The sequence below is a fragment of the Octopus bimaculoides genome, chromosome 1, assembly GCF_001194135.2.
Source record: "Octopus bimaculoides isolate UCB-OBI-ISO-001 chromosome 1, ASM119413v2, whole genome shotgun sequence".
NCBI lineage: Eukaryota > Metazoa > Mollusca > Cephalopoda > Octopoda > Octopodidae > Octopus > Octopus bimaculoides.
The window spans coordinates 166,448,245-166,462,500 of NC_068981.1; the positions used below are offsets into that span (position 1 = coordinate 166,448,245).

The following is a 14,256-nucleotide window of genomic DNA, read 5'->3' on the forward strand; positions in this document are numbered from 1 at the left end:
TATATATATATATATATATATATATATATATATATATATATATATCTCCAATGGGTTTTACACAGTGTCTGTCTTACAAATTACACTCACAGAGCATTTTATTTTTATTCAATGCTAAAGTAAAGCACACTTGCCCAAGACACTACATGTTTAGACTGAAGCAAGGATTACATGCTTGCAAAGCAAACATTGTAACCACACTGTAACATTAGTATTACATTTTATGAATCATTAAATGATAATTGCTTAAATGGTAAAGCTCACTTGGAAGATTGTTGGTTGATGGTGGGAGACAAACAATATGCTTTGATTCTGTTCAATAAATGAAGTGTGTATTATAGTCACTTAAAAAGTGTCTGCTTAAATAATAAATTTGAACATTGTTTCATATGATACCTTATTTAAAAAGAAAAAGAAAAAAACAGTATACCAATGTATGTATCTGTGTATGAAACATTTTATAGTATTCGGAGTACATTCCAACATTGGTAAGATTAGTTTCAGAATCATTACTCTTTGTTCAGTTTTCTAAACCTTGCTTTTCTGTTGCAGAGCAACATAAGCAGTTTCTACCTAGCTATAAGTTGCTATCATGTAAGCATTACATAAATTAAAAGGGAACCAATTGATAAGTTATTGGTGCATTAATAACCCAACTTAATCCCCAGGCCTCTCCCTGACAAAGTACTATTTTCTCCAAGCATCTTAATAACTTCCTGCAAAAGGAGATCAACAACCAAGCAACAGTTCAAAATACCTTCAAAGAATTCATTGGTTTGAGGATTCTAGAATTCTATGTTACTGGAATAAATAGACTTGTTTCTTACTGTCATAAAGATTTTAATGGATTCTTTTAATATAATTTATTCTAAGCAGAGACACATTGCTTTTAAAGTTGATAGTGAAAAAAGTTTAATTATTTTTGTGCAAACTTGATATAATGTACTACAGAACAATACAACTATCTTTTTATGCAATTTCTCTGGTGACAGAAAAATGGAATCAGTTGGGCAGGTTTCAGTCTTCATTGTGATTTCATTAACAACTGATCTCCCATCCCTAACTGTCCAGAGATACTGATTGGCTGAAATCTATAGAGTTATTCTGTACTACCTTTAGCATCAAAACCAGTTAAGAATATTAATTCTGAAAGTGGATTTTCTGATACCTATACCAAGATTTTGAGGTATAGTATGACTGCAAAATTCATTTAACAAAATTATATTTGTTTTTGACATGCTACCTGGTTATTGCCACCATCTGATCTTTGGATAATTAAGAATCATGTCTTATGACAGATGCTTCGAGAAACTTAGTAAAGGGAGGTTAGTCTATAATCCTTCTTGCAAGGGAGATCATTCAACTATTTAGCTACATAGACCACTACATGAGTTAGAGATTTACTTCAAGCAAAAGCAAAGTGAGAGCTGGTAGGTCATTTAAGCAGAACAGAGTTAAATAAGATGGACAAAAAGAACTACTGAATGGTTTCTGCACGAGAGATTGAGAAGGTGGTTGGAGTGGTGGTGGTGGCAGGGAGGAGGGACATTGAGGTAATGCATGAAGGCATTGAAGGGAAGTACAATTCCAGTTTGGACAAGAATGGCAGTGGACTGGAAGAGGTGGAAATATTTTGATGAAGTATACATCCAACAGTAAACTACTTTATGAATAATTCAGAAAACAGTATCAAGAAGTGGAGTTGATATGTATTAATTGCACATCTTGAAACTAATGTATGCTTTCAACAATATATCATAAGAGCTATGGGTTATGACTATTGTACTTTAAACTCCCCAGCCAGTCTATCCTGAAATGTTTATATATAATTGAAATGTTTTTATTCTTGTTCATTAACAAGAGTTTGAACTTTGTAAATCTTCTGTGTATGAGATCTTTTGATCAATTAACCTAAATTGATGAAATTGAATTATTAAGGAAGTTAATACATGGAAGATAAAACTTGTTCTGCATTAATTTGACATCTTAATCCCCTGTGTCTATTAAGTGTAGTGTCATCAAATTAGCCAGTTTATTGACTCAAATTATTATCTCACAAGTAATCTCTCCTTGTTTGTCTTCTTTAAAATAGTAACAATACTGAATTGGTAGACATGGTGTGTACACATGGTCTGATAAATAAGTATCCAGACTGTTGCAATAGTAATGAAGCTAAAGCATGGAGAGTGAAGCCACTTGGCACAAATTGACCTTTAACTCTGCTGTGCATTCACACTAAGTTTTAACATTCTAGCTAACTTCCACTGTTTACAGCAATGCTTGGAAGGAATGTGTGTAGTGTGTGATCATCACATTGACCATGATTGATACCCACGTCCAGTCTTTTTAAAGCTCCAGTAGCACTAAGAAAACTCATTTGAGATTCATAGCTGCAATCTCTTATTTGAAAGTTTGAGGGATGCCAGTAATTGAATTGGCTCCAGTACTTGACTGATACATATTCTGTCCTAGTGACCCAATGTATATAGGACTTTCTCATCTGTCACTAAACTTCTTAACTGTTCTGCCAAAGTTAAAACACGAGAAGTTGGATCACCAAATTGTTCCACTTAAAACTTCCATCCTGTTCTTAGCTTTTATACTTGTTTAAATGTCCGATCAAATACAATTGTCATATGATCAAAGTGAAATATTCTGATTACATGATTATTGAATATTCTTTAAACTAATGATCATATGTCAAGAGTTTAAACTTTGCTTCATGTAGTTTGGGCACATAACAGTCCATAATTCTGCTTGCCTTGGTTTTACTGCTTGCCTAAGAAAACCAGTTTTGCAAAAGAACGAATTAAATAATCTTTTCTACTATAGCCACAAGGCCTGAAATTTGGGGGAGGGGACGAGTCGATTACATTGACCTCAGTGTTTCATTAGTACTTAATTTGTCAACCCTGAAAGGATGAAAGGCAAAGTTGACCTGGCAGAATTTGAACTCAGAACGCAGCAACAGGCGAAATACTGCCAAGCATTTCATCCAGTATACTAACGATTCAGCCAGCGCATACTTTAGACAACATTATTAAATCTGTGTGCTACATCTAAATAGAAATAACAATAAAATAAAAAAGATGGGTCATAACTGGGATATTTTATATCATAGGTTAGCTGGTTCAGGTATAACCTAAATTGAAATAACTTTATGGTTGTGAAATGAGCATAAGGAAAAAATAGTATTTGAGTCAGCAAAAATATTTTCCTCCCTGACTTTAGAGTTGGGTGGAATTAACTTTACAGGAAGTTGTGTCTGGTACAAGTTTTAAATCTTGGTTGAGGTTTTATTTATTTTAATTTCATTCTTAAATTCATAATGGCAGAATAGTTAGAGCTTCAGACCAAATGCCTTGTAGTATTTAGTTGTGTATCTTTGTATTATGAGTTCAAATACTGCTGAGATCAACTTTGACTCTCTTCCTTCTGAGGGTCAGTATTAGATCAATCTAATCAATATCCTCTCTCCAAATATATGTGGAATTATGTTAGGAATCAATTTTCTTGAATTGTTTAGAGAGTTACTATCAGTATTCTCTCTCTCTCACACACACACACACGCACATACAACACTTGATTTCAAATGAAGAAAACACTATTTGAGACTTCATAAAGAAACACAAAGGAAGTCACAAACCCAAAACACTTTACATACTATAAAATGCTTTAAGGAAAGGAAAAGTCACACAGTGCTCCTACTATTTACCTACTTAATTTGAAGCTTATTTTGTTGATATTATTATCATAAAGGTGGCAAACTAGGCAAAATGGTTTGTGGCATTTTTTGTCCGCCTTTACATTGGGAGTTCAAATTCATCTGAGGTCAACTTTGCCTTTCACCCTTTCTGGGTCAATAAAATAAGTACCAGTTGAATAAGTCGATGTAATCGACTTACCCCCTTCTCCAAAATTACTGCCCTTGTGGCAAAATTTGAAACCATTATTATTATTATTATTATTATTATTAAGGCAGTGAGCTGGCAGAATCTGCATACCAGTATTTCATTCATCGTCACGTTCTGAGTTCAAATTCTGTTGAGGTCGATAAAATAAATACCAGCTGAGTACTGAGATCGATGTAATCGACTATCCCCTCACCCAAATTTCAGGCCTTGTGCCTATAATTTAAAGGTCGATTATTATTTAGATGGCAAGCTGGCAGAATTTTTACCATGCCAGGCAAAATGCTTAGCAGAATTTTGTCTGTCTGACATTCTGAGTTCCAATGCCATTAAGGTTGACTTTGCTTTTTATCCTTTTGGGGCCAAACAAAGGACCATTTGAGCACTGGGGTTGACGTAACAGACTTGTCACCCTCCAAATATTTCACGCTTTGTGCCTATAATAGAAAGAGTGGCAAAATTGATAAAACTCTGAACAAAAGTTCTATACTGAATTTAGAAATCGTTATTCTTCTCAGCATTCTCCTGTTGCTAAAGAATGGATCTTTATATTTACTTGAACAGTATTCCTAGCAATGTCTGTTGGCTAATTAGTTGAATTTGAACCATGGTAATTTTGCATGTTTTATTTACTTGAGAGTTGGTATATGCAAAAATAACTATAAATAAATGCATCTGTGTGAACCTAGTATGTTATAGATATGTTTGCAAGTCCAACTTTATTTATACATATATATAACGACTGTCGACTATTCTTTTAAGAATATATTTTATACTGATAGGGATTCAGTGCTTTTTCAGTTAATGTTTGAATGCCTTTATGTATCTTCTTGGAGTTGCTACAATTTAGATGCATTTTACCATGCCATATCAAGTGTCTTTTCTCCATTAACTTCGGTTGGTCCTCAGTTTCCTGTTGCGTCTCTGTCAATAACATTAATATAGTTTAGTGGTCACTGCTCTCTATAAGGGTGCAAGAGACTCCAAAGTATAACTTCTGACATGGCCTGTTGTTTGGCACAATCACAGTTTATGTATCATTAATTATGCATAATACACATATGCACACACATATATACACACATACTCACACAAAACATGCATGCATTGTTGCCAAAATATTTTAAATAGCCTCCTAATGACAAGGAGTGTTGACAATTTACTTTGTTATTGTGTGTTACTTATCTAGTGTTTTTAACTCACAGTACATGCTTGTAATCATCTGAGTAATTTTTATCAATAAATGCCAGAAATTTCAGGATGATTCAATCAAATTTTGGCTAAACTTCCAACTGAATATAGACCCCCTCCCCATAAGTAAAATAAACTTATGTTTTAAGTTTTAGAGGTATTTACGTGGTGGAACCTTAAAATTTTTTTTTGTGGATTGAAAGTAAGGGATAAAGGGAGCATTAAATGTTTGAATTGTTATAGGTTAATAGGGTTGTTTAGCATAAGGTTAGATCTGATCAAGTAGATGAACAAACATACCGACCATGACCATCCTGTTCGTTTTTCTATTCATTTTATCTAGGACAACATTATTCAGTGTGTCCTTCCTTCTTTTTAAAACAGTAAAGTGTGATGTGAGGGAGATTTGCTTGCTATTCCTAGAAGATCAAGCAACTGTATAGAAGCCTTCCTTGCCAGCTCAGTAGTTGGAAGGAAATCTGATCGGAGAGAGTTCCAGAGGGATGCATTTCCTTGAGAGTAGGAATTAAATATATCAGACAAGTGTGGGGAAATAGCATGTATGTATAAAAAGAGGAAACGGCATCAAGTGGGTTTATGTGCCAAACTTTAGAACTCTCTTCCATTTCATTGTGTCCCCCCCCCCTTCCTCGAACTCTTTCAAGTGTAAAGTAAATTCGTTCCTTTCATCTGAATTTCTCCTTTGTAGTCCCTTATACCTAGTGGCTCTTCACCTTATTTGGGACCTTCAATTAAAGAAATAAAGTGATATGGATTTAGTTAATTCTTTATTTTTCAGAACAGAAACCACTGGAAGCTGAGAGAGAGGTGTTGATTTTGAAAAATGAGTTTTAAGCACAGTAATTTGAAACTTTGTCTTTGGATTATTGCTGGTTAAGTCCAGCTATCACTATTAGTGTGGACCTGTAGGCTGAACATTTATAAAACGAGATACTTAGGAATAACCTTTTAATTTTTAACCCTAAGTTTGTCATGCTAAAAGCATGACAAGCTTAGAGTGAAAAATTAATTGGTCTGAACCATGTTGCAGTGGTTGGCATTGAGTCTTGTTCATGTATCTATGAAGCATCTAGTGGTATCTACAGTGGGGAAGACAGAGTGTATTTGGTCAATGAACAATGGTGCTGGTGTGGTCCAAAAAAAAAGAAAAAAAAAAACCAGTGTTGCTGCATATATGTTTACCTAGGTCAGGCTAGTTGAACTAGCAGTTTTAAGATGGTATTGTTGTTGAACCATTTGAATGTCTGTGGGTGGATATGTTGCTTACACTGGAGCAGAATTGTTCACCTTGTATGCCTTACATGCTTTTATAGCTTTGTATCTTAGTTTTATTGTTTGGAGAGTAACCTAGCTTGTGCTATTTAAGAATGATATTCAGAACATGACATATATATATATATATATATATATATATATATATATATATATATATATTTAAATATATATAATTATGACTAGGTGCTATGGAAAGGCATTTGTGTGTCTGTGTGTGTTACTGCCAGAAACATTTCTGTATGTCTCTGTCAGTAATATGCACACACACATGCAAACACACAAAACTACAAGGCATAAATTGGGTGAATTAGTTAAAATATGTAAATAATGTAAATAACTTAATGAGTTATTACTAAGCATAACATTTATGCTTGACTATCCTAGAAACAGACAGCAATATAACAACTGCCAAAACAACACTACCACTGCTACAATTACAACTGAGGCAAACATAAAATTTCATAGGTTCATCTGACTCATTACAACAATGATAGAATAAGTACCAGTAATAAGTTAGGGATCAAAGTAAGCACCAACAATAAGCTAGGGATCAAGTCTAGACTATAACTCCTAGAATACAAAACTGTCAGCTTCTAGAAAAAAAAAGCCATTTTTCACCTTGAAGACATTCAGTGTGAAAACCCTGTTTTTAATATTTTGATAAATTTCCTTCAAGACAACATATTACAAGTACTTTCCCATATTTTTTTACACATTATGTTATACACACCAGTAGTTTAATCTGAGGCTGCTTCAGTTATCAATACTAATCTAAAAGTAATTTTGTCATTATTAAACTGGTGTTTGGAGCATAAAGAAGAGAAAGATAAATCACTATTTTGCTACCAGCCTATTCTAGATTGTCTCAGTTTCTATGATACAAAAATCTCTGATTTCTTAGTACTCAAAAGTTAAATTAAAACCTTCCATTTCTTACACAAAATTATGATGGAAGGTTTTTATTTAAGTTTTGAGCACTATGAAATAAGAGATTTTTGTATCGTAGAACTTGAGGCAATCTAGAACAGGTTGGTATGAAAATGGTTAGTGATTTGTCCTTCTCTGACTGCCCATCTCCTCACAGCTATTAATTATAGTTTCACAATTTAGCCAATTCAATCCAATCTAATCTAATGTAATAGTCTACACCTTAATGTTGTGTTTATCTTGTTTCTAATGAAAACTAATGTTATTTGTACTTCTTATTCATAATAAAAAGATATTTGATAATCTATATTGTTATCAGTCATTAAGTTTGTTTAGATATTTATAACTGTTCTTGTTTTGTAGTTTCATCATTCATTAAGGTCAAATTGTTAGACATGGTGTCATGAAATAAAATTGTTTGTTCTGTTTATTTTACTTGTTGCTTATTCAAAGTAACACGTAGTTCATCAATTTATTATGATGTTAATTGTCATATTAGCTATTATCATCATGCATTTTTATTTTTATATGGTGTGACCAATAAGCCACAACTAATTATTCCCTTTTATATTTTTCTGTTTCTATCTCTATCCATCTTCCTCTCTGTCTTTATCTCTCTAGCTATCTATTTCTCACAATTTAAAAAAAAACAATTCTCTCCATTTCCCCTGTCATTCCATATATTAATTTTTAAAAGTTCTAATTTTCTCCAATTTCTAATTCATAAAATACTTTTCTATGTTATCTTGATTTAGGACACAACTTATTTCTATATATCCATAAGAGAGAGTCACTATATCATCAGTTACTCAACCAGTTAGGAGTAGCAACCAAATCTACCTCAAATATACTACTGTCTTAAAACAGGAGGTGCACATTGAACGGTGGAGGTCTAGATGCATTATGTCTTAAGGAAATATGGAATGATCACAGATGAAATGCATTTGATCACAGGTCTGTTTGACTAGGGCTGAACTGGTGCTAAACAACAAAAACATCAGCCCATCTATTTGACTTAATTACTAAAAGATTAATTTAGCTAATTTGATGCCAATTCCCTTTTACCCTACCTTGACAACCCCATGTATTCTTTCTCACAGCTCAATATTTTGATAACTAATGAATCTGAGATGATAACTGTTCATGGCATTTCTTTCCACATTATCATTATTCATCATGGAAGCAGGCTTAAAATTCGAAATTTAATTTCTATTTTGCAAACTCCCCAAATTTACATGGAACCATGTTTAACACTAGTTTCAAAAGTTGTTGCTTGCTCACTATCTTATAGGATCATTTATAGCACTCTTTTTATAGGGAGTGAGGAGTTTGTGATATTAGAACTTTTTACAAATCGTAACATTACTGACTTTTCCCCAATCATTTCAAAACTTAAATTTCTTGAAAATTAAATCCATATCTCTTGCCTAATCATCTTTGAAAAACTCTGCTTTAAAACTAAATGTGACTAATCACATCAAAGTCTGTTCCTTTTATAACCTTGAAATGCAATGATAATATGAAGCAATCAGAATATGAACCAAACAAATTGGAATATGAACCAGAGATGACTAACATAAAGTGTTATGTCAGTGCTAATGTTTTTCATGGTGATGGCATCTCTGGACACTCTCTCTGATACATTGTCTAATACAGGCATGAGGTACCTAGAACATTCAGATGATATACAACCCTTTATGACTTCTTGTATGTCACACATAATGCTTTTTTCCATAAATCTTGAATTTGACTAATTTGGTGTTTTTCTCTCCCATTTACTCTTGCTTTCTCTTGAGCATGTTCTATTATTTGTTTAGTGTAATACATATTGTAGCTGCACTATTTTCATTATCATCATCATAACAGGTATCTATTGAGTCCTGAGAGTCTCTCCTCTATAAAGATATAAACTTTTTTTTGGTCCCCAACCACTTCTGATTTTTAACTGTTCGTCAGTTCACTTGGAAGAGGTTATTTCACTATAATCATAGTCTAGGCAAGATTTTGAACTCAGAGCTCACATAACCTAAATAAATACCACAAGGCATCCCATCATACTAAAAATTCACTGATATTTTATCGATCTCGAAAAGATAAAAGGTGAAGCTAACCTTGGCTAGATTTGAATTGTGCCAAAGGCCAGAACAAGATAATCTATTCAACACTCTGACTCTGCCAATTCACTAACACACATCATCATTTGACCTACACTTTTCCATACTTGCATGGGTTATATGGAATTTGTGGTGGCAGATTTCCTATGACCGGATGCTCTTCCTGTCACTAACACCCACCTGTTTACTAAGTAAGGTAATATTTTCTCACAGCCAAATGTTTTCCATGGAAAACTAGAAGCAAACAACCCCACTTGTGCTCATTGTGCTCACAGTGGTACTCATTTACAGCCATCATTTTGTGTCGAGAAAAGAATACACACTCACACCACACATACATGCACACACACACATACACACATGCACACATGCGCACACACACATGAACAAAACACACATACGCGCACACTCGCACACACATACTCATGTGTGTTAAGGTGGCGAGCTGGCAGAAACGTTAGCATGCCCGGCGAAATGCTTAACGGTATTTCGTCTGCCGCTACGTTCTGAGTTCAAATTCCGCCAAGGTCGACTTTGCCTTTCATCCTTTCGGCGTCGATTAAATAAGTATCAGTTACGCACTGGGGTCGATATAATTGACTTAATCCGTTTGTCTGTTCTTGTTTGTCCCCTCTGTGTGTAGCCCCTTGTGGGTAGTAAAGAAATAACACACACACACTCATGTGTACCAGGGACTTCTGTCAGTTTCCATCAACCAAATCCATTCTAAAGGCTTTGGGGCTATAGTAGAACAACACTCGTGTAAGGTGCCATGCAGTGGGACTGAACCCAAGATCACATGATTGAGAAGCAAGCTTCTCAACCTCACAGCCATATCTACACAATGTTAAAATATCATTTCAGAATTATCGTGAAAGTTCTGATGAACAATGTCTCATAAAGCCTACTGTTTGGAAAAGGTTGCCCATTCCTGATATTATAAAGTTTGTTGTCGCTTTCATGTGGATAAACTAGTTCTTCAAAACCCTCCCCCATTTTACCTAAATTCATATACAAAACTTACTTGTCTGACTTTTTCTTTATCGATGTAGCTTTCTCTAATTCTCTCTGCTCCACTTACTTTCATTTTCTCCTTTTGACTCTCTCTCTCTCTCTCGTGCTCTCTCTTTACTTTCTTGTTTTGTCTTTGTGTAAGTCTCTTTCCTTTTGTTGCAATCGATATCTTTCCATTTATTTCTCTCTCTCTCTCCCTTCCACCTCTATAGTCTTTCTTTGAATATCTATGTATATTCCTCCTCCCCTTTGTTCTTATCAATCTTTCTATGTTACTTTCTCTCTCGTTTCCTTAACCTCTTTCACATTTTTCTCACCATAAGTTTTTAATGTACATCTCTTACCACTCCTCCTTCCCTCTTTCTCCTTTCTATTCCCTTTCTCTCCTCCTCTCTTCCCCCCACGCCCTTTCTCTTCCCCCACGCCCTTTCTCTTCCCCCACACCCTTTCTCTTCCCCCACGCCCTTTCTCTTCCTCCATGTCCTCTCTCTCTTCCCCCATGTCCTCTCTCTTTTCTCTCATATCCTCTCTTCCTCCATGTCCTTTCTCTCTCCTTCCACATCTTGTCTCTCCCACCACCCTCCTCGTCCTCTCTTTCTCTCTCCTTCCACATCCTCTCTTTCTCTTTCCTTCCACATCCTCTCTTTCTCTTTCCTTCCACATCCTCTCTCTCTATCTATCTCCATGTCTTTTCTCTCTCTCTCTCTCTTTCTCTCTTCATCTCCATGTCTTTCCTCTCTCTCCATCTCCATGTCTTTTCTTTCTCTCCATCTCCATGTCTTTCTCTCTTTCTATATCCATGTCTTTTCACTCTCTCTCCATCTCCATGTCTTCTCTCTCTCTCTCCCCATCTCCATGTTTTTTCTTTCGCTCCATCTCCATCTCTTTTCTCTCTCTCCCTCTCCATCTCTTCTCTCTCTCTCTCTCTCTCTCTATCTCTCTCTCTCTCTCTCTCTCTCTCTCTCCCCCTCCCGATATCTTCTCTCTCCCACTATGTCCTCTCTCCCTCTTTGGCTCCTCTCTCTCTCTGTGTTCTCTGTCTCTCTTCCTCTCCTCTTTCTTTCTCCCCCACCTCTCTCAATATGTCTACTAAGCAGTTATAAACAGAATATCAATAAAAAATTTGATAAGTTAATTATGTTGCAAAAAGAGAAGTTTCTAGCCTTTAATGGATGGTTGCAGCTGTTATATACTGTTTTATGCATAATCTTTTCTATAACTGTTTTCAGTCACTGGACTTCTGCCATACTGGGCTACCACCTTAACCCTTTAGCAGTGGAATTAAATTTCATGATTATTCCTGTTATGATGGTAAATATCTACCAAAACTAAAAAAAAAAAAAAATAGAATTGGTATTTTCTGCAAGTCCTGTTGCTTCAATAAACTTGCCATATCTCTACAAAAATATTTTCAAACAGAAGATAGATTTGTATATAAAACTGCTTTCTGCAGTTAAGGATAATGAAATTTTGGATGAATATATCTATAAAAGAGTTAAAGGATTTCAGTCAATAGACTTCAGCCATGCTAGATTACCACCTTTAAAAGTTTCAATGAATTACATTTCACATTCTCTTGAATACTTATTCTGTCAACTTCAGATGAGAATGAAAGGTGAACTCTGTCCTCGTTAAAGGGAGATAATAGAGATGGGTAGAAATACCATAAGGTTTTGTTGTTCAACATACTTTTTTTCCCCATTGTGGTGAGTGTTTTCTATCATAGTTTTGGATCTAACAAATCTTTGGGAGTAGAATTTGGTAGCCCAAACAGATGCAAAGCCTTACAGAGAGTGGGGTCCTTCCTTGGTCCTCAAATCCTAATGGAGTCATTGTAACATACTGCATAACTGAAGCATTTTAACTGGCAGCTCATCTCCTTCAAGGTTTGAATATAGCTGATTTCTTGCAGAACTTAGAATGATTGTGAAAATATGTAGGGGTTTTAGTGAAAAGAAAACAAAAACAAGCATCCACTTCTTCAGCAGTTGAAAATAATGATATGGCAAATTTCTCAGAGTTGTCTTTCAGCATGAAGAAAATATTAAGTGAGGCCTAACATGTTCAATGAACTGAGCTGAAAGATATACCTGTTATGAAAAGAAAAATCCTTATCATTAACCCTTTAGCATTCAAACCAACCATATCTGACCTGAATATTCTACCTGTTTTGTCTTCAAACTGGCAATATCTGGCCTCTGATACTGGCCTTACCATGTTATTCTAAAGCTATGCAATCACACCATAAAAATTTTAAAGTTATGAGATGATGCATGATTTATTCAAAATAATATGAATTAATAAACTTTACATTTGAATGAGTAATCTGAAAGCTAAAGGGTTAAGACAAGTGATGTTACTCCGAAGTTCAAATTGCAATGGGCAATGAGACCAGTCATTACTGAACATGCTTCAGTTATATTAAAATTCCTCAGTGGAGTATGTTTATCCTTTGATCTTGTCTGATTGAAAAAATATACGATCAGACATTCCATTGACGACCATCCCAACGTTTTTCAGGCATAATGTATCTAGGGCTACATTATGTAATATGTCCTTCCCTTTTTAAGACTCTATGATGAGAATTTATTTGAGAAAAAGTTGGCTGCTATTTCTAGCATGTTGAGTGACAATATATGGACTTCTTCATTAGCTCATTGTATGTTCATTTGTGTATATGTACAGATCTCTCTCTCTTTCTCTCCAGATTGAGTTGTCGTAATTATTGCACCATATTCCTGGTTAAAACATATATTGATTCCTTTCCTCCCTGCCTTCCTTGAGTTGCAGTTAGGCCTCATAAGGTTTAAAGCAGAAATCATTGGTTTTTTTTTTTGGTTTTTTTGTTTTTTTGCGCACCAGAATATGAAGATAATATATGTTAGAGGAGTCAACTGTCTCAAGTAATCAATACTACTTCAAACTGCAAACGTGAAATTTTCTATCTGCAAACTTGTTTGCTCTAGGCAACTTAAATTTATTGTTGATCTCTGCTCAATACCTATCATTCCCACTATTAATGATTTTATTGTAGTTATCATTTGATGATAATAGTGCCTGGTCAACAGCTGTTATCGATAACATAACTTGGTTTTTTTTCCCTTTTTTTTTGTCTTTTTTTCAAAATATACATCAGATTCCTTGACAACATGATCTATTCTGATAATAAAGATGCAATGTAGGCTAGATCTGGGAAGTGATGTAGTCTTTTTAACTTAGAGAGAGAGTGAGAGTATCACAACCTCTTTATCTGTACCTTTCTCTATCTCTTTCTGACATATATACGAAATTAAATAAGGGAACAAGAAGTTTGTAATCAGCTTAATTAACTTACAGCTGTTTCTGCTTTTGTGCATCACCTTATAGCTTCTAAAATGAAGTGCTAGTTTATTTGGTAAAGTATTTACATGCTACTTTACAAACTGCTTACAATAAATAAATAAATAAATCTATCCATCCATCTATCTATCTATCTTTTTATCTTTATCTATCTCTATATTTATCTCTATCTATCTATCTATCTATCTATCTATCTATCTATCTATCTATCTATCTATATCTATCTATATCTATTTATATCTATCTATCTCTATATCTATCTCTATCTATCTATTTATCCATCTATCTCTATAGCTATCTATCATCATCATCATCATCATCATCATCATTTAACGTCTGCTTTCCATGCTAGCAGGGGTTGGACAATTTGACTGGGGACTGGCGAACCAGATGGCTACACCAGACTCCAATCTGATCTGGCAGAGTTTCTACAGCTGGATGCCCTTCCTAACGCCAACCATTCC

General features: G+C 34.6%; 1 protein-coding gene across 4 annotated transcripts in view; it reads left to right on the plus strand.

Annotated features, from left to right (window-relative positions):
- LOC106869316 (choline transporter-like protein 2) overlaps nucleotides 1–14,256 on the plus strand; it is a 159,727-nt gene that overhangs the window by 70,125 nt on the left and 75,346 nt on the right. The window contains exon 1 of one of the 4 annotated variants that reach the window (XM_052972467.1): nucleotides 8,207–8,279. The exons of the other annotated variants lie outside the window; for them this stretch is intronic. Within the exon in view, the coding sequence (XP_052828427.1) occupies nucleotides 8,222–8,279 (58 nt within the window). The 5' untranslated portion in view covers nucleotides 8,207–8,221. Of the gene's footprint in view, nucleotides 1–8,206; nucleotides 8,280–14,256 lie in introns of those variants that run through there. 4 annotated transcript variants of the gene reach the window in all.